Genomic DNA, 22,196 nt, shown 5'->3' with positions numbered 1-22,196 from the left:
ACGCTCCAATTTAAGGAAATACTTCATGGGATTTCAACCGAACTAGGTGAACACCTCAGTGAAAGCACTGCAGAATTCAGAGGGCACATTCCTTTAATTTTCTAGCCAAAAATACCTTCACTTCATACACAGAACGTGTTTTATTTCATTGCATGTAACAAACCGAAGCATAAGAATAGCACCCCCAGTTCCACTGCAGTTAGAAACTGCTGTTACTGGCAATAAAATCTGTATTACTAGAAGGTAGGACAAATCAAGTTCTCCTCTGTAAATAAAAGAAGTTTTGCATAAATTATGTATGCTCCTACAGAAATCCCAAATACTTTCTTTTTGTGGACCAAAAGAAACAGGATCTGTAAAATCCATGGTATTGAAAGCGGTTTGCACCAGCTTCTCCCCCCAGGTGCTAACAGACACCCCTGAGTCACAGCGCTCACATCCCAGAGCTCTAGAGCCTCTCCAACATGTACAGCAGGCAGCTGCTCCCAGCACGGCTGCAGCAGCCATGTGGGATCACTGGGGAATTCCTGCGTATCTGAAAACGTGCCATTCGAGGTAACAATTGCTATGACAACTGCTGTCAAAAAAGATGGCCACCAGGAATTTCCTGGGAACCTGAAAACAAAGTTGTGCGATAGTATTTGCTTTGACTTATTAAAATAACGTCTAGTCACCAAGGAAGTCAGATACTTTACACTCAATGTATTTTCATCTCAATTTTTCATAAAAAAAGCTTTGTGTCAACATAATATTTCTTAGTATGATGCAATGGGCTAGTCGACAGCCTAACTAAAACTTGGGGTACTGCAGACTGAAGTTGGAATTAAAAAAAAAAAATAATAAATGCTTCCAGTAAATAGGTTAGCAATGTCAGAATTTGGTAGATATTGCTATTCATTCATAAGAATAAAACATTCATACCAGGCATCTATCCACGTGGATGAAACCCAGAGATTTATTTGCAAATCATTACTAGTTACACGTTTTAGCTATGAGAAAGAGAAATTAAGTCAAGCGGCTGTGTACCTCAGAGTCCTATACTAAAAGAAGGCTTCAAAAGAACTCTTTAACTAATCTGTATTCAAGAATTTATTTCTGCTATTAAAGTATAGGAAAACCAGCTTCAAGTCTTGTTAAACTCTGATCAGGTAAACTCAATTGGATTATACAGAAGTCTATTTAGAAGGAGCTGCTCTGTGTAGATAAGATAATGGAGATTTAAAAAAAAAAAAAAAAGTAAAGAGTAGAGATTACTTCAGAGGATCTAGTACCACATCACTCTGCTGATATGGTCTGTAATACTCCCCATACCTTTTCATTAACAACACTAAATTCTTGAGTTAAAAATACTTCACATATCCCCACTTTCTACCAGTTCTGCGCCTCAAGATGCATCTGGAAGATACACATTTTACCACTGTTTTACAGATAACAAGATCTATAGGGCATTAAAAAAAAGTATATAGGATATTGAGGTGAATTGCTCAAAATTATAGAGTCTGGACAAGAAAAAGCAAGAGCCTCCTGTTTTCTCGCTGTGATAGCTACCCAAATTGCACACAGCATTACCCAGACACCCAAGAAACCAGGCTCTGTCTCCCACCTTTCCCAGCTTCCCACGGGCATACCCAACACAGAAAATGTTTTGCCTATTTGTGCACCCCAAAATCTGTGATATTTGAGACAGCCTCATGGGAAACATCCTCCATTAAAGGGAATATGTTTGTCTTTACATTATAAAGCTAGTGACACTGTCAAACCAGAACCGCTCTCTTCTTCCATGATGTATTTAGACAGGAATAATAATACTATATCTATCATTATACACCTCAGGGTGATTATCTAGAGGGACGGGTAATTTTGTTCTGTTGCTTACATAATTAAGGAACACTTTCAGCAGTGAAGAAATCCCAGTTCACATCTTTTCTTACTGAGACTATATAATCTTCTTTCTTTCTTGAAGATTTTGGGGTCAAAACAATTGTAAGGACTCCTATCCCCACCTCTGACCCTGCTGCACATTAATGTTTTACACAACTTGTACCACCTTATTTTGTACCACACTGCCTTCAGGCCATGTTGTAAACCAGCCCTCAAAACTGATCCCTGTTAAAAATAACCTCCCCAAAATAGAAGAGAGGAGTAAGGGTTACCAAGGTTATTTTTAATCTGGATCGGTTCAATGGTTTGATTTACGCTGGGGACCCAATGAAGGTTTTTCTGGCGCAAGTGAGGGTGGCACATCATGGTGGGGAGGAGAGGGAAGGGATGGCTGTGGGCAGAGGGGATGCTAAGCTAGCTTTGAGGCTGAAGCCAGCATGTGGTAAAGCTCAGCCTCAAGGACACCACTCAAAAACCATAATAAAACTATTCAGCAGCACTGGTAGTGGGAGATTCAAAATAACTACAATGGAGCAGTGTAATAAAAAAATAAACTGGGACCAAAAAAACTGCAAACAATTTCACCAGCACCCTAAAAATTGTATCACCTCTTCTAAACACGTATTTTCCCCAATCTAGAGAGCCATAGGCTGCAGTGATTCCCCGGCTGTTTTGCATTTCAATAGCTAATATTCTGATTCTACTACTTTTTGAATACCATTTTTCTGAAGTTACTATGGTATTTTCAAGAGACATCTTCCTCAGTTGAATCCAGATCAATTAAAAATAGACAGTTGTAAATACTGTTCTGCTATTTTGGATAGCATTAAAACCAGAGAATTATAAAGGGACTGTGACCCAAAATAAATAGGTTTTATTTGGCAGCTTGGTTCAAACTGGTTGATCACGGAAAGAGAAATGTTCTTAGAATGAGAGGATTTCCTTTCCTCTTCTAAAAGTAAGAGCAAAAAGAAAGGGCTGAGAAAAAGGTCACTATTCTCGTTGGTACTAGGGATGAAGAAAATGTCCTAACCACTGTCTGGTACGCAGAACAGCAACAAAAGTACCACTTCTATAACCCAGCCAACCCAACACCACCCTAAATTTCAAACAGATACACACCTAGTTAGAATTACTGAAAATACTCATAAGGTTGATTTTTGACACTGAAGATGTACACATACAACTGCGTTGAGCTAAATGCATCAAAGTACAATAGTTACAGAAATGCCATTTAGAAGCCTCAACTACGAGCACCATTTGCTTTTATTTTCCATTTTAACTGACGGAATAGTAGTAAAAACAGCCTGAAATTTTGATTTGTGAGGCTTTTGTTCTTATATACCACATTGATCCTATAAAGCATGTATTAATCTGGTCACACGGAAAATTTATTCCTACAAAGTTTAGCTACTGTGAGATAACTAAAAAAGCAGTTCTAGCAGAAACGCAGACAAGCTCTCAAATGTACTGCTCAAGCAAACCAACTAGTCTTGTCTCTACCAGAGTGCCTCAGCGATGAGCATAGCTCATTTTATAATTTCTAAATCACTTAACATATTTTTTAAAAAACAAATGTATATTTATCATGATATAATCTTAAAGCACAAGCCCAACAGCAGTAATTACATGTATGCCTTCAGATCTGTACCAATACATCAACACATAGGTCACTACCTCATTTCTAAGCCTTTAACTAATGTGCATTCCCATTCAGCTCGATTATTAAAATTAAATGCTTCAGCTCTCTCAAATGAGTTCAGCCTGATTAACTTGGAGGCTTTCTTACTTCAGCTTTCTCCTTTGCTTAAAGCTATCATGCTGGCCTGTGACAATTTAATAGCATGACAAAAATCCAACTTGAGTAAAGGCAATGATAATGGTCCTCCTCAAATGATAATATTACATAAAAAATTGGTACTGTAGTGTTTTGGGAAAAAAAAAAAGTTCTGCTTTCAGTACTTCTCTATGGAAAGCCTGATCTCTCTGATATTCTTAGTTCATTCAAACTAGCAGGGCTACACTGTTTTTGCAAAACCTAGTAATTTAATGTCCTGTCATTTTAGCAAGAGTATGTTTCCCAGTGATGCAGATAATACTACACACAATATTTATCAGTGCTGTTAGCAACAGATTACACAGACCTGATTAGACTTCTCTTATTTCCACTCTGCTCTGCACTAAAAAAAGGCTGTGCAACAAATCTTAACAATAATAAGGATAGATTCCTACCCCAAAAAGCAGCAAAGTATTTTGCAAAACTAAATCAGAACACCACCCATGGAGATACTGTGTCCTCAAGCGATTTCAGAAATCCACTACGAGCTAAGGCAGAAAATACTTCACATAAAAATACAACCTTAGTACTCAGTTGTTTTGCCTAGAATATAACTAATTAACATCCTCTGCAGGTTTTCAGTGTGGTTGTGTTCCTAGACTTTTATCAATTCACTTCAGTCACATAGGTTTGGGTTTCTTTTTGTAATTTCCATTTTAGAAACTGTTGAAAACATACTGAAGACAGGACAAATTGGACCACCGGCTGTAAGAGTGAAACTGTTCTAGGTTCTTGCCAATGGCATATACAGTAAGGTGAAACAAAATGAAAGGACTACAACAGGAACTACAGATTTCATCTAATAAATATTGCAATACTTCAAATCACCAGCATGATACATGCTTGGTGTACACCTTGGTACACGAGTGCTCTTTCTCCCTACCTTCATGTTCTTCCTATGGCAGAGAAGAGCAGCATCAAATACTACACTGAGGTAAGATGCCTTCGTAACAGCTGAAATATAATTCCCCATGAAGAAAATGGAAGAGACAGAAAGCAAGTTCTGCAACTCAAACTGGAAAGCATTACATACAGCTAACATTGCTAAAAATTCCCCTCCCTTCTTCTGTGTTAATATGCTATGCAAGAAAACATTCAGCTGCAAATTTATGAAATTCTTCCACCACAGTACTGGAGGGAAAAGCAGATAATCAGGATTTCCTTAGATATAAAGCATAGCTAGCATAAGGCTCTCCTTTCCACTTACGGAAAGTTATTTTTTCTTCAAGGTACTTTTAATTAATCTACAACAAAGTCAAAATTATTTTTATGGAGATACCCAAGGATCGTTTATTTCTGATACTACTGCACTGAGAATTGGAATCTAGGGACATTCTAGACCTTAACTTGATTTAAAATATGCAATTAAAACGCGGGTTCAGTTTTTCAGGTACCAAAGGACTATAACCTACATTCAGACAAACTCAGAATACGTGTTAGCTTATATAATCACCAAGGGCAGAGGAAGCCAACAATACGCCTTCAAAATTAGTGGCTAATGTATACCCAGTCTAAAACCTCAACCCTACAAACATTTACATATGAAAAGAGTTAATCATGCCAATGAAGCTAACCATTACTCAAAAGTTATGCACATGCCTAAACCTCTGTAGACTCAGGACTTAAAAATTTAAGACGATACCTTTGCTCAGAGAAGAAAAACTAGTTCTGTTAGCGCACTGTTATTCCTGAAGTTGGGTCATTCAACACATCAAAGACTCTTTACTGAACTTGAAATTAGTTATGGACCTGGGAAGTATATTTCTATTGCTTTAGACATCAAGTGCCATGTATCCTACCAGAGATAATACATATTGAATATTAATTTTCATATTTAAAAAAATCCCAACAGTTAATGTAATACATATACACTTGGCTTATTCACTTACCACTACATCTTGCTTTCAGGGGAAAGAAAAAAAATATTTTAAAAAAATCATTGCATTCCAATGGAATGGAAGAAATAAAACCCTCTGAGATAGAAGAGACAAGGAAAATCAAGTATTTCAGTATGAGGTAGGTCACAGGAACTTGACAGCATTGCTACAGACCACAACCTGAACTATCACAAAACAGTGGGCAGGAGGAGAGCTGCGGGCATGCAGCCAGCTCAGAGGCACACAGGGTGGAGTAAGTAGCCACTGTCTTTTCTCACAAATATTCTTACAAAACTATCTTCAATGCACAAAGTTTCCTATCCCCCCAGCAGGGGAGAACATCCATGAAGGGACCAAATACTCCTATGAATAACACTGACAAGAGTCAAAATTAAAGAGGTGTCACGTTAAAAAGAAATCTCCAAATCTCTCATTTATTTAAGATTCTTTAAGATAAAATGACTAATACTACATTTTAAGTGCTAGAGAAGAATCATGCACCTCCCCCTCCAACAACTCGTCTGTGTCTGCTGAACTTTGAAAATTACTGGATTTGAAGATTACAATGCCAGGATTTCCAATTAATGGCTAACAGCACATGACTCCTGCCTTGTACATTAAGTATACATTTTTGTTTGGGTGTTTTTTTTCTTTTAATAAAGGCTGACCAAAGCAGAGAAATTCCCAGAAGTAGCCACAGTTGCAAAAGGTAACTGTCATTGGTTTCACAGGCTAAGTTGTTCAATAATGTTTACGAAGCAGGGTTACGAAAACCTTGCTGCGGTGCAAAGTATCCCACTATCTTACTACTACTTGCACTTGCACTTTCCTTTCAAGCATCTGGGACTGACTACTGCTGGACACAAAATTCTGTTGTAAATGGCTCATGATTTTGATACATCATCATCATTCCTACCCTTGGTCCTCTGGAACAGTGCACAGAGAGAGAATAAAAACTTCAACACACTCTTGTATTACTGCAAGTATAAGGTACTTCAAGATAATTAATAAAAATATCTTCTCAGAGTTTAAGAGTTCAGTGTTTACAAACTGTATTTTCATGGGCTTCTGCTACTAGCCTGGTTGAGACACAGTAGAAATTAATCACAGTGAGCGGGCACAAAGTTATACCATCAACAAAATAATTATACTTTCTGCATTTACTCTAGGACTGCTGGCATTTTGAATGATTAACTAGGACTGGGAGGGTTGGGGCAAGGACATAGCGTGTGCAGCCTTTGCAAAAAGTCTGGCTGACACAGCTGTCAGAGAACATCTGAATCAGCAAGAAAACTACTATTCTTCCAAAAGAGAAAAATACAGTATCACTAAATGCCAGCTAATCATCAACAGACTGCTGCATTTATCTTCATGCCTTTTGGGCAGGGCAATTCCCAACAATATCCAAACTTTACTGCCAGCACTGTTCATCTTAACTCTGTAGCCGATTATTTCAGCAGAGCACAAGAATGTAGACAAATGACTCTGTGTTCATGAAGTCTCAGCTTGAATATTCTAGTCGTGTTGCTATATACTTTATTTGATTAGCACTGACCAAAGATACCTACTGTAGTAATTCCCGAAGAGCAGTTCACTGTATTTTGTAAATGTTTACTACAGTGCAATGAAATACAATTATTTGCAAAAAAGCATAGCTGCCACCATTTTCTACTATTTACTTACCGGTGGGAAATCAAAGTCTATCTGGTTAGCTAAATTTAAGATGTAGTCGATTCGAAACTGGTTCTCTGGATTGGCTAGTTCAACTGGAGGTGCCAAATTGCCCATTGCTGTCACTATTGTCTGCAAGAAATAAAAATAAAATACTGTAGAGAGTGTCTAAATAGCTAGCTTTGAATAATTAGAAACAATAGCTCATAAGTTTACCTCTATAGCTTCTTTAATATTGTTTTTAATATCTTGAATTTTCATTTTCTTCTCCCTGTAATAAAAAAAATACATTATTAAATTTATAAGCCATACCTTTTGGAAAGAGAACATGAGAAGTTTTCTATCAAAACTGCACTGTCATTATTGACTAAAGTGCTCTCAGTCACTGAATACTTTTGTAGATAGACTTGATTAAATACAACTTTTCTGCTTAAACAGTAAACATCTATTTGTATCCAAAACTCAGTATCTAATTATGCTTAAATAAAAACTTACTGCAGTCTTAGACTGGGACTAAGACATTCTGCAAAATCAAACAGATTTTGATTCATTTGAATGCAAAATACTAGACATACATGCAATTATTTAGAAAAGCATAAACTGGAGACAGAGAAAAAAATGGGTAAGTTATTAAAAGTAGAAACAAGTAAAAGGAGATCAAAGAACCTCAAAGTACAAAAAAATTGAAGAACAAAAATTATGTCAAAGCAGAAAAAGCTAGAGCAGAGAAGTCAACCTGACAGAGACATTCAAACCAACAGTTTGTATATAAAATCTAAAATAAATAATAAAGGGCTAATCCAAATATGTAAAATTACCATTTAACTACAAGCAGAAGAGTAGGCTAGAAAACCACTTGGAATGCTCTATATGAGCATTATCATTTGGGATTAACTGCAGCCAAATAAAGTGTAATAACAGGCTCAAGCAAACTGCAGTGTGAACCATTGCCTCTGTATCTGTATTGTGTTTTATATCAAATCTGACAATAGTTACTTTCAATGCTAAATAGTGCTATCAAATGAACTGCATGATACAAACATTTGATATAACCAGGAATTAGCATCCTAAAGGTATTACTAGTATTGGAGTCTGTAAACTGTAACTTAGTTGTAATGTAGTATTACAACATTTTTACATTAATTTCTTGCTATACACAGCATAAAACTACTACTTTGAGGTAAACCAAGTTAGCCATGTAATTACTAAAAAACCCCCTGCTAAATTGTCTAAATGACCTTTTAATCTTAATTAAACTGTTTTTACAGAATGTTTTCATTATCTGAATATTTATACAAACTATTTTTAGAGTTTTTTTCATTTTGAAAACTAACATTTTCCAGCATAGTATCCTAGAGATTTTAAATTACCAACCATGTGTTTTCTTTTCTACCCTTTAAAAGGTAGTGCTCACACTTTCAGCTTGCCAACTATAGCTTGAAAACCTAATGTTACTGATGTAATTAAGTACTCATATTACAAATGGGGTTTTATCACTTTTTCCTTTCTATAACTATTCACAACCACCAACCAAAACGAAACTGAAAGCACATTCACCAATCAAGAATGCAGAACAGCAGAAAAAGTACTGCTTTAATAACAAGGCAGACGCAGATGTCCAAGAATACTGAAAATGCTGGTTATCAAATGAAAGATTAATGAAACTTTTGTTAAGTGAAAGGGTCAAGGAAAACACCGCTGTGCCAGCTGCATGTTACACTGCCTTTTAGATATAAATATGGAGGAACTTCCTATACATCCCACAGTTGTGAAAGCATGATTGCAATGCAAGTGCTGCTCTTGGAGATGGAAAGCAAACAGCAGTATCAGATCATCTCACTCAGGATGACTTAGCTGTGTACAGAACATGTCTGAATCAGCAGCAGAACTCTACCAAACAGAAATACGATTATCCCTCAAGATCAGCTCCTCATCACTGACCACTGCATATATTCTCAAAACTTTGGGGAAGGCAAGGAAGGTCAGTGAAGCTTGATGCAGAAAGAAAATGAAATGATCAATAATCAGATGTAAATTCTTGTTTCCCCTAGACTTCTTAATCTACCTACAGACCACCTTATTCCTGAAGACTACCACTTTTTTTACTTCAAGGATCTGGCATTGCTGATGGGAACAAGGCAGTCAGACAAGGCAGGCCAAAAGCACTGAACTAAGGAAAATAACTAAGACAGGAAAAGAGGGAAAACTGAGGCCTTTTCACCCTCTTCCTTCCCATCTTCAATGCTTTCTATTGCCGCAGGTCTCAAGAAACTCTCCATGCTGCAAACCCAGACTTAGGGAGGTGTACAAAGACTCTTATTTTTCAGTTACTGCAGATACGCTTTCAAAAACATCTGCCACTTTTGTCCGTTTTTAAAAAATTATGTTCCTTTATTTAAAAAAATGCAAATAATGGTATGAAAGCAGGAAATGTTTATCCATGACAGTGTAAGCAATTTGTCCGGCTTGATTTTGCCTCCGATTTTCAGCTGGGTCTCGAACTTAATGAAACATATCTAGCTACTGCCCCATGGAGATCAAAAGGGCAACGGATATGCTGGAAGTTAAACAAGATACCAGTATATTTAAATGATTAAGTAAAGAAATAATATTCAGTCATGTTGCTTTGTTTTGGAACATCAATAGAAAGACAGAAGTTTAGAAAGTATTCTAGTTTGGTTTTTGGTTGTTTCAGCAAACTGTAGTTACGCTGTCTCCCCTGGAACACTTACAGCTAACTGCCTCAAAGTATCAGCTAAGTACACATTTACCTACGTTACTCTTCCATACCATACAATAAAACATAATGTTTTATTATAGGTTTGGTCCAGCCTTCACATTTACACCTCTTCACTGATCCTCAGGCTATTAGCAGCACTGCAGAATGATAATGAATATGGAGTGATGTAAAACTCCAGCAATTAAACTGCTTGATAACCATCATCATCTTTACAACAAGAATACTCATAGTTCCTATTTCTGGTTTTGTTGCCATGGCCCTATAGCATGCCCAGTAAACAAGGAATCTTATTACACAGCAATGAATGTATCATGTCGTTTTGTGTTTTGTAATGTTTACTAAGCATAAATTTTCCATGACAATGAGATAGTTCATCCTTCTGGAACTCAATGTGTTCATCAATCACCCATCCAATACCTTACATGCAAATTCTAACTTCAAAAAAAGAAAGGTGAAATTAATTTTGTTCAGCGACTAATGAAATGCAGTAAACAAGAGCCAAGCCCCACCTCTGCTGTCTCTCGATCTGCCAAAATTGTTTTAGAGAAATCCCAGACAGGTTGCACCTCAGATTTCCAAAAGTAATTAAACTTCATTTTCCCCAACAACAAAGATTGACTATTCAGCTTAGAAACAGATTCTTGCTTTTTTCATTTTTGTTTCTGGGTGCTGCACAATCACCAAAACTCCAAAAGAAAAAAGCCGTGGTCCTAAAATGTTTTCATCTGGAACAGACTGAGCATATTGGGAATGGCACCATGCTATCCTGGCTAATGAATGACTGATGTCTCTGCAGGCCTGTTCTGTATCTTTAGATGCCATGGGTTAATAAGGTCGTATTTTTAATCTTGTTTAAAACTTTTGCTTAGGCTGTGTAGGGTAAGCCAAACAAAGCATTAAACTCTATTAGTTGAGGATTATAAGAAAAATCTCAAATCCTGCTGTTTTCAATATTTAAATGGGCCAAAGCAAAGCTGCACATAGCTTTCAGGAAAACTAATAAAGTCTATTTTAGGCACTATGAAAAAAGATGACATTTTATTTCAAATAACATAAAATCAGAATGACATAAAAGGTCATGAAAATCAAATATTCCTTGAAAACAAACCTAATCAGTATTTAATAAAGAACTTCTCCACCTGTGGCTGAGCTTTACTATTAAAATGGCAACATTTCTACTCAGACTTTATCAAATCCTATGCAATGAACAAATTACCAAACGGATTATAAGAAACCAAACTAATTTAATTTTAATGTTAATTTCTGGTTTACCTTCCAGATAATATGAATAACCATTACTTGAAAAACTATTTAAAGTTTAAAAAGAACATTTTGGAGGACCAAGGATTCAGCTCACCCAGTATAAACATCTCACAGGCAGAAGTTAAAAAAATCTGGTGCTGAAATGAATGGTCAAAACATGTCAAATTATTTTTTTTTTTAAAAAAGAAAAAAGTAGTAAGAAATCCTGTTACCCCTCTATGCCATTAATCTAAATTCCTGAAAGCAGGTAAGTTTGAATTTCTTCATCACGACTGGAAAGTTAAGAAGCCACACACCTTGTTGCAAAGTTCTGTTCAACAGACAGAGTTCAGACAAGACTGAAGAGAAAAATACAAAGAACTACCTAGTTTTAAATTAGAATGTAATATATTCTTTTTTCCAGCAAAAAAAAGAAAATTTTATTAACAGAAACGAAGTGATTTGTTTCTCCAAACCCTACAAACTCACAAGACAGCTACAAAAAATTTCCAAAATGCACAGAGGGCAAAGCAACAGCAATAAAATTTATTTTTCCTTTAGAAGGCAAGATAGCCAAAGTAATACAGCACTATTGTTTTAACATATATCAATTATCTAAGTTAGTGGCGAAAACTTCCCCACATCTCTCCCAAATCCCCTGATTATACTGGAAACTCCACACTTTTAATATAGGAATATTTTAGGAACCAAACATTAGACAGTGTCATGAAGAACACTGTGAAGAAGTGAATTTAGTGCTGTGGGATACATCATTTGAGGGAAAGTAAAAAGACTTTGATCAGATAATATGCATCAGAAAAAGGCTTTTAATGAGGGTAAATTATGATTGCCAATTAATCCCATTATGAACATGGGCTAAAAAAAGAACGTACTCTGGAACATGAATTTTTAAAACGTGAATACAGAATACTGAAACATAATTTGCATATTGCAGATATAAATGCTAGCTTTCATTTTTGAAAAATGTAACTTTCTTTCTCAATTTGTCTTTTAACATAATATCCTATGTGCAACATTAGCATAATAAATAATGCCACACAAAGATTTGCAATTTAATAGTCTGTATACGTTATCTCAGAAGTGAGCCTTTCCAGAATCCTGAGGGGTATGTAACTGCATGGGCAGAGTACACCATGCGACACAAGGACACCTACTATTTTAAAATGTCTGGGTTTGTATTATATAATAATTCCCCTAAAGCGTGTTAAAATGTTCTTTATTAATTATGTGGCCAATTTTTGTTGTTCTCTGGGTGCCGTTTTATATATTTTATGCTGTTTAAATATTTAGAAATATTAAAAATATTTTTATTTTAATAAAAAAGCAGAGTCTCTCCTTAAACTTGTATTGCAAAATGTACATGCCTAGCAAGTATATATAACCATTTAAAATGTAATCACATAATGTTAACACAGAGCATTAACCTTTGTCATCTTCACCGGGTTGTAAACAGCCTGGCTTCTATCCCCTTCAGCGCTCAGTGTAATGCATAAATTACTTTTATTTCTGAAGCACTGTCAAACTTCACTCTCTCTTGAACTTGCTGACATAACAACTCTATCTAGTGAAAAGCTTCTCTTGCCCTGTGCAGAGAACTGCCAGTTAGGTGAATCAATTTGCAAGCGTAAGAACGAGAGTAAAAAATTTCACAAAACAATTAATTTGCCTCTGGCTTTTTATAAGAGAAAATGACATTGCTGTGTTTAAACACAGGTGCATCTCTGTTTGCTTTCAGTTATTACCAACAAATGTGAACACACAGGGAAGTAGCTACGGGCTGTCCTCTTTCTGCTCACCTTCAAAAACCCATCGCAATTACACACTGGAAGCAAATGAAAGGTTAATACATCAGTTTCATTTTAAAACACAATTCAGTTCTTTGACGGACAGTCATGTACTTCACAGGCACATGGGCTTTAAACATAGTTATTCATCTAAATATGGCGTCTTTGATGCAGTGAAACGTGCTCATGGATTTCATAAACATTCCATAAAATCTGCATTAAAATTTGTTTACTGCACTTTATGGAAGTTAACAAAAATGCGAACAGCACTACCTGCCAATCCACCTCGTAAAAACAGAGCAGTGCAGTCAAGATCTTCAGACAGAAGACCACAAACAAGGAAATTCAATTAAGATTTTTCTACCAATCCACATTACAAAAATTCTGTGGTACTTTACAATTCAACAATAAGATAAATTTGGGTTAGCAGCCTGGGTTATTTCTAACAGAGCAACATGGCAATTATCTCAAAATGTAACAGCTACAACGGCAAACAGGGCAGAGGCCAAGTTAGAGGCACTTGAAAAACAGGGGGGGAAAGAGGTGCCTGAACTATTCAGAGTGAAGCTGAAATAATTCCTCTTAGACCTGTGACAAAAGTACCAGTTTTACAGACAAAACTGTTAAAATGTGACAGGAAAAACCACTGAATATCTTTTGCAAATCGAACTCTTCAATTATATCACACCACAGAGATATACCTCAGTAATTCTGCACACTTCAAAGAGATTTTCTATTCCGTACTGTTTAAGAACAAGAAGAACAAGCACATGCAGTACCATGGGACAGGAGCCACCATGCACCGGCTGCACGGCAGGAACTGTACAGCCTTCCACAGCACGCACGAGTTACTGGGCTCCTCACTCACAGAATTGAAAGCGAGTTTCTAACCACATTAATACTTTGTTCTTGATTACTTCATCTTACAAGGTGAGAGAGTTAAGTTACCCAAAGGCACAGCTAGCTGACAAAATGTAATCTAAAGCACTCTACACAGTCAATGCCACGCTGGTAACACTAACCATGTACGTACCAAGCACCTCACTGAAAGGAACAGACCCCTATTGCTGCCGGATGCAGAAACTTCGTTTCCCCTCCCTAATACCATGCTCTTCTTCTTACTCTACCTGTTACCTCCAATATCTACTTCACTTTGAAGACACGTGGTTTTAGGTCTCCAAGATTCTGGGTAACAACACATTGTACCATCCAGCTACCACAAATGATCTCCTGTCAGAAGAGAGCATAGGCTAGTCACTTTCTCTACAAGTAACACCTTTTGGAAAAAAGAAATGCCCAACAGACTGAATATACTTCAATTTAAAGACATGGTTAAAAACTGCATTGCACAGATCTAATTGTGACCTAAGTGATTTGGGAGAACTTAATTCAATAATCCCCTGAAGCATAATCACTTTCACACACACGCACAGAGCAATATAAAATAGACAATACATACAGGGCTTCCACAAGCTCCCTTTTAAGTATTGGGAAAAGCACTATAAACTGCTTTACCATTGCTTGTTTTAATATGTTACAGTATCTATCTGCATGAGTTACATGCATATCTTACTATGTGGCCATAAAATGAACATATGATAAGAGGTGTAAGTGCAAAGAGATACCTTCTATTCATGGAATGACAGAATCATTCTCTAAGTTATAAGGTAAGAAATACAGATTACTGAAGCACTGATAAAAAAATGCATCACAGCTCTGTGAGAGCAGAGATTATTTCATTTTTGATCATTATTTACACTGGAGCATTAGGGGTTCGGGGTGTGATTTGTTTCTTATCTTAGGGAACAGTACCATCATGAAATTACTATGAATTACGTCAAAGTTTACATTTGTTCTATCTGCTCATTGTGACACCCCAGGTGTAAACGTTACCCTGCCTACCCGGCTATCTGACAGAAGCCTGGCTGTGGACAGCCTTGGCTCGGGGTGAAGCTCACGGAGCCGGGTGAGCGGCTGGACACACGGCCCGGCTCTGCCCCGAGGGCTGCACTGGCAGGCACAGCCCAGGCACATGGCACCCTGGGCACACCATCTGCCCACAGGGATGTGCCACAGGGATGCTATTCTGGCTCTAAGCCACCTTGGGGCTCCCCTTTGACTTTTCGAATTCCTACGTAAAAAACAGTTTAACTTGTTTACACCTAAGTGGCACAAAAGAGACCATCACAGACCCAATATTAAGAAGCATAATTCTCCTTATGCTCCTCCATTTACCTCAGCTAATTAACTAGCAACGGTCCAGGTAAGGAATGAAAATAGAAGTGTTCAAAAAGAGCTCTGTGATGTATGAGGTTGACAAAGGCCCTTTAATTCATACCGTGCAGTTAAACACACTTGTAAATTGCAACTTGGCCTCTAGTTCTTCAGGCATGCATACAGAGGATAACACACCAATTTTGTTTTCTAGCTCTATGTACAGATAATTAAGCATATTACAATAAAAGGCATCCTCAAACATTCAATATTCTCTTTAGATGCTCGATACAATAATTAACAAGGCTGGAGTCTTCAGAGTACACTTTGTGATTCTGTTCCAGTACAGAAGCACACCTCTCAGAACCAGAGGGAACAGGAGTATTCAAGTCAAACTTGCTGAATCATCTTGCCTTGTACATAAAATTCTGAGGAACATATACTCTTTTGAGATAACCATTTCAAACTGCTCTTAGGAAGCACAAAGACCTTTTTTTTTTTTTTTTTTTAGTTAAATTAAGCACTGGATGTGGTGGTCATCATTAACACAGGGAAAAAAGGGAACATGCACATTAGCCGTCATCTTTTTGAAACTTCTATGTCCAAATGTGCAATAGCACTGAAATACAGTACACACCACCTCTCAGGACATAAGTCTCTGCTGTTTCAGGCTGTCTGCTTGTACAGCCATCCTTCACAGCAAATCCAATCTACTAGGGTCTCCTGAGTTACCTGATTGGGTCTATCAATCTCTTCATGTCCAGAAAAAAATACTGCCATGTGAGTACATACTGACCACACGCTGCAGCACCATGGATCAACAGAAGGTGCTGTTACAACCATGCCATTTGCTCTGATGTTCCTCACTTCATCCTTGGTACTGCACAGACTTTGCTTTAAAATACAAGCAGGTAATGGCAGCCTTACTGGGGGTCTTGTTCTTACCTTTGTTTTCAGGCACTTCCAAAGCACTTTTCTCTAAGCTTTGACACACTGATTTGATGAGCACCCTAAGAGCATCGTTTGCTCTGCCACCGTTTTGTAGACGTCTGTATTCTAGTAATTTCTTCAACCAGGGTTGGGTATGAAGCTTTGCAAAGAGGGCGATCACATCCCAGAGCTCTTCAGGGGTTCATGTACAAGAATGAGAGGAATACCTCCTGTAATGGCTAATGACCTCACTGCTACTTAAAACCAACAAAGTACATAGCTGGCTAAGTGCCAGTATTAAATAGAAAGAAGCCCTAAAACAAAAATGGCTGGAGCACTGGATGCTAAATAAGTACACACACACAGACCAGCCAAAGCAGGATGCAATGTGGTAGGGAAGACACTAATGAGGCAGATCAAAGATGGTCAGTCCTGAAAATCCTTTGGTTTTTTTAGTGAATGTCATCTCCATTATAATCTGAAACACTGCTGCCAGGTGATCTTGTAGACAGGTGATCTGGAAGGTGCTTACCTCTAACAGTGACAAAACCCAAGGACTTTAATCCAAAACCCTGCACGTTGGCTTGTAAGACACAGATGTCAGAAGGAAAACAGCACAACAGAAACAGAAAAAGGGGAAGGATCAAATTCATACAATGTGACATCCTACCAGAAACGAGGTATATTCTACAAAACATGTTTTCTACAAGCATTCTCTGTAACTTTTGTCTGAATTACCTACTTTTATTCTCATTCCACTTTACCAATCTCAATCTGACTAAAGGCCACTAAAATATGTAAAGAGCTTCAAATGTGGTAACAGAGCTTTCCAATTCCACTAAAGGAAGAACTGCGATTTGCTACTTTTTTGCTTATTGGGGACATACACATTAGTTACTCAAAAACTTTTTTTGTGCAATCAAGGTTTGCTAACATAGCACCTGGGAAAATTATTACAATATTTAAATGCACATGTGCTCATAAAGATTCCAATTTAAGAGCTATCTGATCACAGACATTCTTGCAGATGCATCTGATCAGGGCAAATACCAAGTGTCACCGAGTTGTCTATCGGTAAGTTAACAACAGGTACTGCAAAGAGCTGTTTGCTACCAACTGACAGTTAAAAAAACCATTTGTGAGTTCAGACAGAAAATTCAAAACAGGCATTCCACCATGAAGTACTCACTCACCTATGAATTTCAATTTACAATTCAGTTCCAAATATTAATCAAAGAATGAAACAAAGGTGACTTCCCCTTCACTATGAAATGACCTGCATGCAAATGATTGCATCTTCCTGAAAATTTTGCTTTTGCTTCACTCAAAAAATAACTACCTATTTCATCATTTCCCAATTATTATTTTAAAACCCAATTAAATTCTCAGTGACGCAAACCTTTACGTTTTCTAAATGCTGCAGGACTTAGTCTTGATAGCCCTTAAGTTCAGATGACAGTCTTAGAAGAAAGCAGTTAAGGTAGTGAATGTAGATTTCCAGCACCCAAAAAACGGGGAGGGAGCGGGGGCAATTTGGAAAGGAACACTTAAAACTATGTAGCTGTCACTACAAGCTGACCTTAGATTTCAGTGAGATATTAATGTTAAATGTCTTGTTCACCACATGTTTCTTATGGCAGTGATAGACTGCTTTTCGCTGAATCAAGTATTTTCTTTACAGCTGTAAATCTGCAATTTTTAACATTAAGTCTGAATCAAGGATTTCCAGTTATCTCCAAGAATGAAGAGCTGTCAGGTACGTGCAACTTCAGTTATAAGCCTTAAAGAATTTCCTAAATGCTTACAAACTCAACATTATTAGCAGAAATTAGAACAGCCCCTACTGAACTTAGCTTTAGGGAAGTTCAAGTTCACAGTCATTCTTCACAGTGTTCTGTCATATCTAAATGGTGATTTCCATTATATACTTTATTAAAATCCAGATTTCAATAGAAAGCTAGTTTTGAGAAAAATACTATAGATGGCATGTTTCCATGTAAACAATTAGCACAACATTCGCACTGAAATCCCCAGGAAAAAAAAGGAAACCTTGTGAAATTTGTCAAGTACTGTTAAGATTTCAAGAGCTGTAGTTGTGTATTTATACTTCCAGACAGCGTATGAATTTACTATGACTGCACATAAACTACATTTTTAGAACATGGGATAACTAAATATTGAAATAAGCAAATCTGAAAATCTGTCCCTTAACGATCCAGGGTAGTGCACAGAGAGGCAGGTGTAACGCAGCATATAACAAAGCAAGGTGCTGACAACTTTGGCTCTAATCCATCAAAGCACTTAAGCACATGTTTAATTTTAAGCACATGAGTAATTCTATCAACTTTAATAGGGCTACTCATGGTTTAAGTACTGTGATGGATAGGGGCCAGAACGCGCAGAACATTTAAGAACGCTGCATGGTCTATGTTATATAAAGAAAAAGCGACATTCTTCCATTGAACAATTAAGTTATAAATGCTTTGGAAGCAAAATTTACCGTAAGTTGAACACAGCTCTGCTTATGTAAACACAGAGATGCAAGCTGTTCCCCAGTCTTCGAAGATAAAATACGATGCAAGTTCTCACATGCAAGATATCCACGTATCTTTAGATTGTCCTTCTCCTCTGAAACCTCTTGTGTAATGGCCATATATCACCTATGCCCATCACACTTCACTTTGAAAGAGGGGGGGATCACTGTTAAGCAGTCTTATGCAGAAAAGACCAAAAAAGTAGCCACTAGTTACCCTTCTTAAATAAGATGCTATTAGATGCAGTTTGAAAATATTAGCCTTTAAAACTACAGCCTTTCAAACGTAAGCTTGCCTGTACAGACACCAGTTTAATACAGTTTCAACGGTAACTGGCTTAATAGTTCAGTAACCCCACTAACATAGCTTTGTAACTATTTTGGCTCTTCAAAGCTCTACACATGCCTCGTTCATACATGTATAATGCGAGTCAAATGCAGATGTTTTTACACAAAAATACATGATTTCTTTAAAATATTTTATATAGTCAATGTTAAGGATGTTTAAAAAAACAACAACCAACTGCTCTGCAAATTTCTAGCTAGAACAGACTCGGTAAATCAGAGGTGATCTACCTGATCTCTAAACCACTCACTAGAAAATTCTGGACCTTGTTTTATCTGAACATTGCTCCAAAAATTGTTACCAAGTTTTAAAAAACAGTTTTCTAAAAAAGGAAGAGAATGGAACAATCTGAAAGGTCCTTTACAAATGTTTTCCAGGATATCAAATCAGACTCACTAAATAGTAACACGTAAGAGTCATCTAGTTTTATTCCTGTACTCCTAAGTCAAAAAAGCTCCAGAAAAATTTCAGGTATATAGTCATATTGTCCCAAACGTACAATGAATTTTAACAGCTTCTAATACAATATCAAGTAATATCTGCTCTGAAACAAACAACGGGGAAGTCGAAGTCAATTTAGTGATCCCTGCATCCAGGGACCAACTCTCCCCCACAAAGCAAAGGTAATGTTACAGTTGTCTGCTTACTACCAAATCCCCAGCCAGTAACAAATGCAGAAGGAAAACGTATGGCTAACTGAGAAACAATTCTCTTCTGCCAAACATTTCAAGAATTCAAAACTTTTTCCTCACTTTAGAGTGGAATAAAATTGGAGCTGATGATTATTTGTGTTTCCTCCCCCATCGTATCACATAAGCAAACCATATGGTCTAAAATCAAACAAGTCAGGTAACCTGTTCTACTTTTCTTGTGGTATAAGTTAGGGTAACTCAAAACTTCTTTTCAAAAGCAGGGGAAAAGGCGGCCATGCAAGACCACCACTTGTAGGTCTGCATTGATTCTAATGCTGTCTCAAACCTTTGAACTAAAATTTATTTCCTCCTTGATTGCTATCACTCAAGATTTGGTACAGTGTTTGCTCTGACTGTTCTTAATAGAACCTAAAATTAACGCAGCTATTTCACTCCTTGATTTGTCAACAAGTATGACTGAGAACAAATGTGCACTTAGATTTTGCTGGAGTTTTTTTCTTCTTTTTTTTTTTTTTTCTTACACACTACTAGGGAACTTTAAAATTTCCTTAAACACAACTAAAAAAGAGAATGCTTTGAAACGGTGTCACTGCAGTCTCTAGTAATTTTTGCCAAAACTCTCAGCTTATTAAAACAGTGTTTCTAGTGTACTATATCAACACATTTTGTAGTGCTACTACTGTTAACAATTTTAATAATTCTAAAAATTTCCAGCTTTAAAAGCTTTTCAAGTTATCACAACAGAGTTTATTAATATTTTTGTGTAACAAATGAGTTTATCTTTGTCTTCTAGTACTTGTGTATATCACAGCAGGACTGTGTGAGAGCACAAGCTTATTATCCTTGTAGATAAGGGCAGGGAGGCAAAGTGACTATGTCTCCAAAAGGAATTCAGAGTAACTATGACAGAAGTAAGCTTTTTCTCTAAAAAACATTCAGGAGGTCAAAGCACCATATTAGGCTCCTATATCCGAGAAGCCAAAAACAAAGCAAAAAAGCACCACACACCACACCTCCAAAAAAACCACACAGCATTACTCTTCTCTGAGCAAGCTCCTCACCACCAGGCACAACTCTCAACTAAGGTCGTCTTTATTTCAGGTTAATATCTACAATGCTTTTATCACATTTTCCCTCTCTTTAAAATAAGAAATGTACTACTTCTTGTGAACTTTACTGTGTCCTCACAGTTTCCAGCAACATGTTCCAAACTGGAATTCAAGGCAGTTTCTTCTGTATTCAGGATAGTTTTAAAATACTTTTTCCACAGTCCCAATCATTGTTAAATGCTCTTCCCTTAGATCTAGCACAAGCGTCAGTTACCAGGTCATCCTCAACAGAGCAAGTCTACCAACATTCACTATAAACAAAACACCTAGCTCTGTTACCCCTAAACACTGAGGTTTATTCTTACAGCTCACATGAAGCTTCACAGATTAACACCCCGCATCATGTTTATAAAAGACAGGTTTTTTAATGCCACAGTCACACAACTTCTTGTTCATTTCTATTCAGTAAGAAGCTACTATGATGACATGAGACAATGAGAATTAAAACAAGCAAAATTCAGTATGAGTTATTTCCATTAAAAGTGTTTATACCAGAAAATCAAAACTCCCACATACAGAGTTCCAAGTAACCTGACTGCATTGCTATTTATATTGCATCTCCCATATCACTGATGTTACTACCACATTTTTACTGAGATGAGACTGTGCCAAAACTTGAGGTTGCACGAGACATGGGCTGCAATGCTTACCATAGCTGGGAAGCGCTCAGACCAGCTATGACAATGCAATACTGCTGTGGGGACTGAACAAGACTCGCAACAGGGATTTCAGCAGGGAAAACCTTGCACAAGTCTTAGCACAGTTCTTTAAAAAAAAAAAAAAAAAAATCGCAGCAGCAGCAAAAAGCTTGTTGTTCTAAACCCACACCTGCTTTTCCTTATGAAAGGTCACCCCACTCCACTGGCTAACATTCAGACCTCTGCAGACTGTAACTGCAATGCTGAAGCTGTTCCAGCACCTCCCATAACCTCACCTGAGCGATGCTTTCCTCTAGGGGAACAGAAGACTTTACCCTCTACATTAGGATGTTCCAACCCCAAAGCTCTGAGGTACAGTAACAGTGGCTCAGTTATAGCAAATGGTTGTTCATATCAAGTTAAGACTGCCCTCAACACAACAGATATAACTACACCTTTTTCTTTTAGGTGAACAACTGAAGTATTCATGTCTCCTACACAGCTCATGGGAAACTTTTGTGATTATTAGTCTTAAGCAAAGAAGTCAAGAAAGCACAGACTCTTCTAAGACGAAAGGATATAAGTTTTAAAGTCTGATTTCTGATACTTTTAAATATCCTGTCGTTATAAACACCACCTATGTCTCCCAAACCTGTACATTTACAAGAGGAAAAGTTTCCATTTCACCTTGTGCAACTGTCAGTATTTTTGGACAGTTTC

At 37.1% G+C, this 22,196-nt stretch overlaps 1 protein-coding gene across 4 annotated transcripts in view; it reads right to left on the bottom strand.

Annotated features, from left to right (window-relative positions):
- The window catches only part of GNAS (GNAS complex locus), a 158,497-nt gene that overhangs the window by 49,385 nt on the left and 86,916 nt on the right, over positions 1-22,196 (bottom strand). For all 4 annotated transcript variants that reach the window (XM_055721949.1, XM_055721950.1, XM_055721952.1 and 1 more), the window contains exons 3-4: positions 7,483-7,537; positions 7,279-7,398 (exon numbers count right to left, since the gene is read on the bottom strand). In XM_055721949.1, the coding sequence (XP_055577924.1) occupies positions 7,279-7,398; positions 7,483-7,537 (175 nt within the window). The remainder of the gene's footprint in view (positions 1-7,278; positions 7,399-7,482; positions 7,538-22,196) is intronic.

This window comes from Falco cherrug, chromosome 10 (assembly GCF_023634085.1).
Source record: "Falco cherrug isolate bFalChe1 chromosome 10, bFalChe1.pri, whole genome shotgun sequence".
Classification (NCBI taxonomy): Eukaryota; Metazoa; Chordata; class Aves; order Falconiformes; family Falconidae; genus Falco; species Falco cherrug.
The sequence above is the reverse complement of the archived record's forward strand: the minus strand, read 5'-3'. Positions and strand labels throughout refer to the sequence as shown.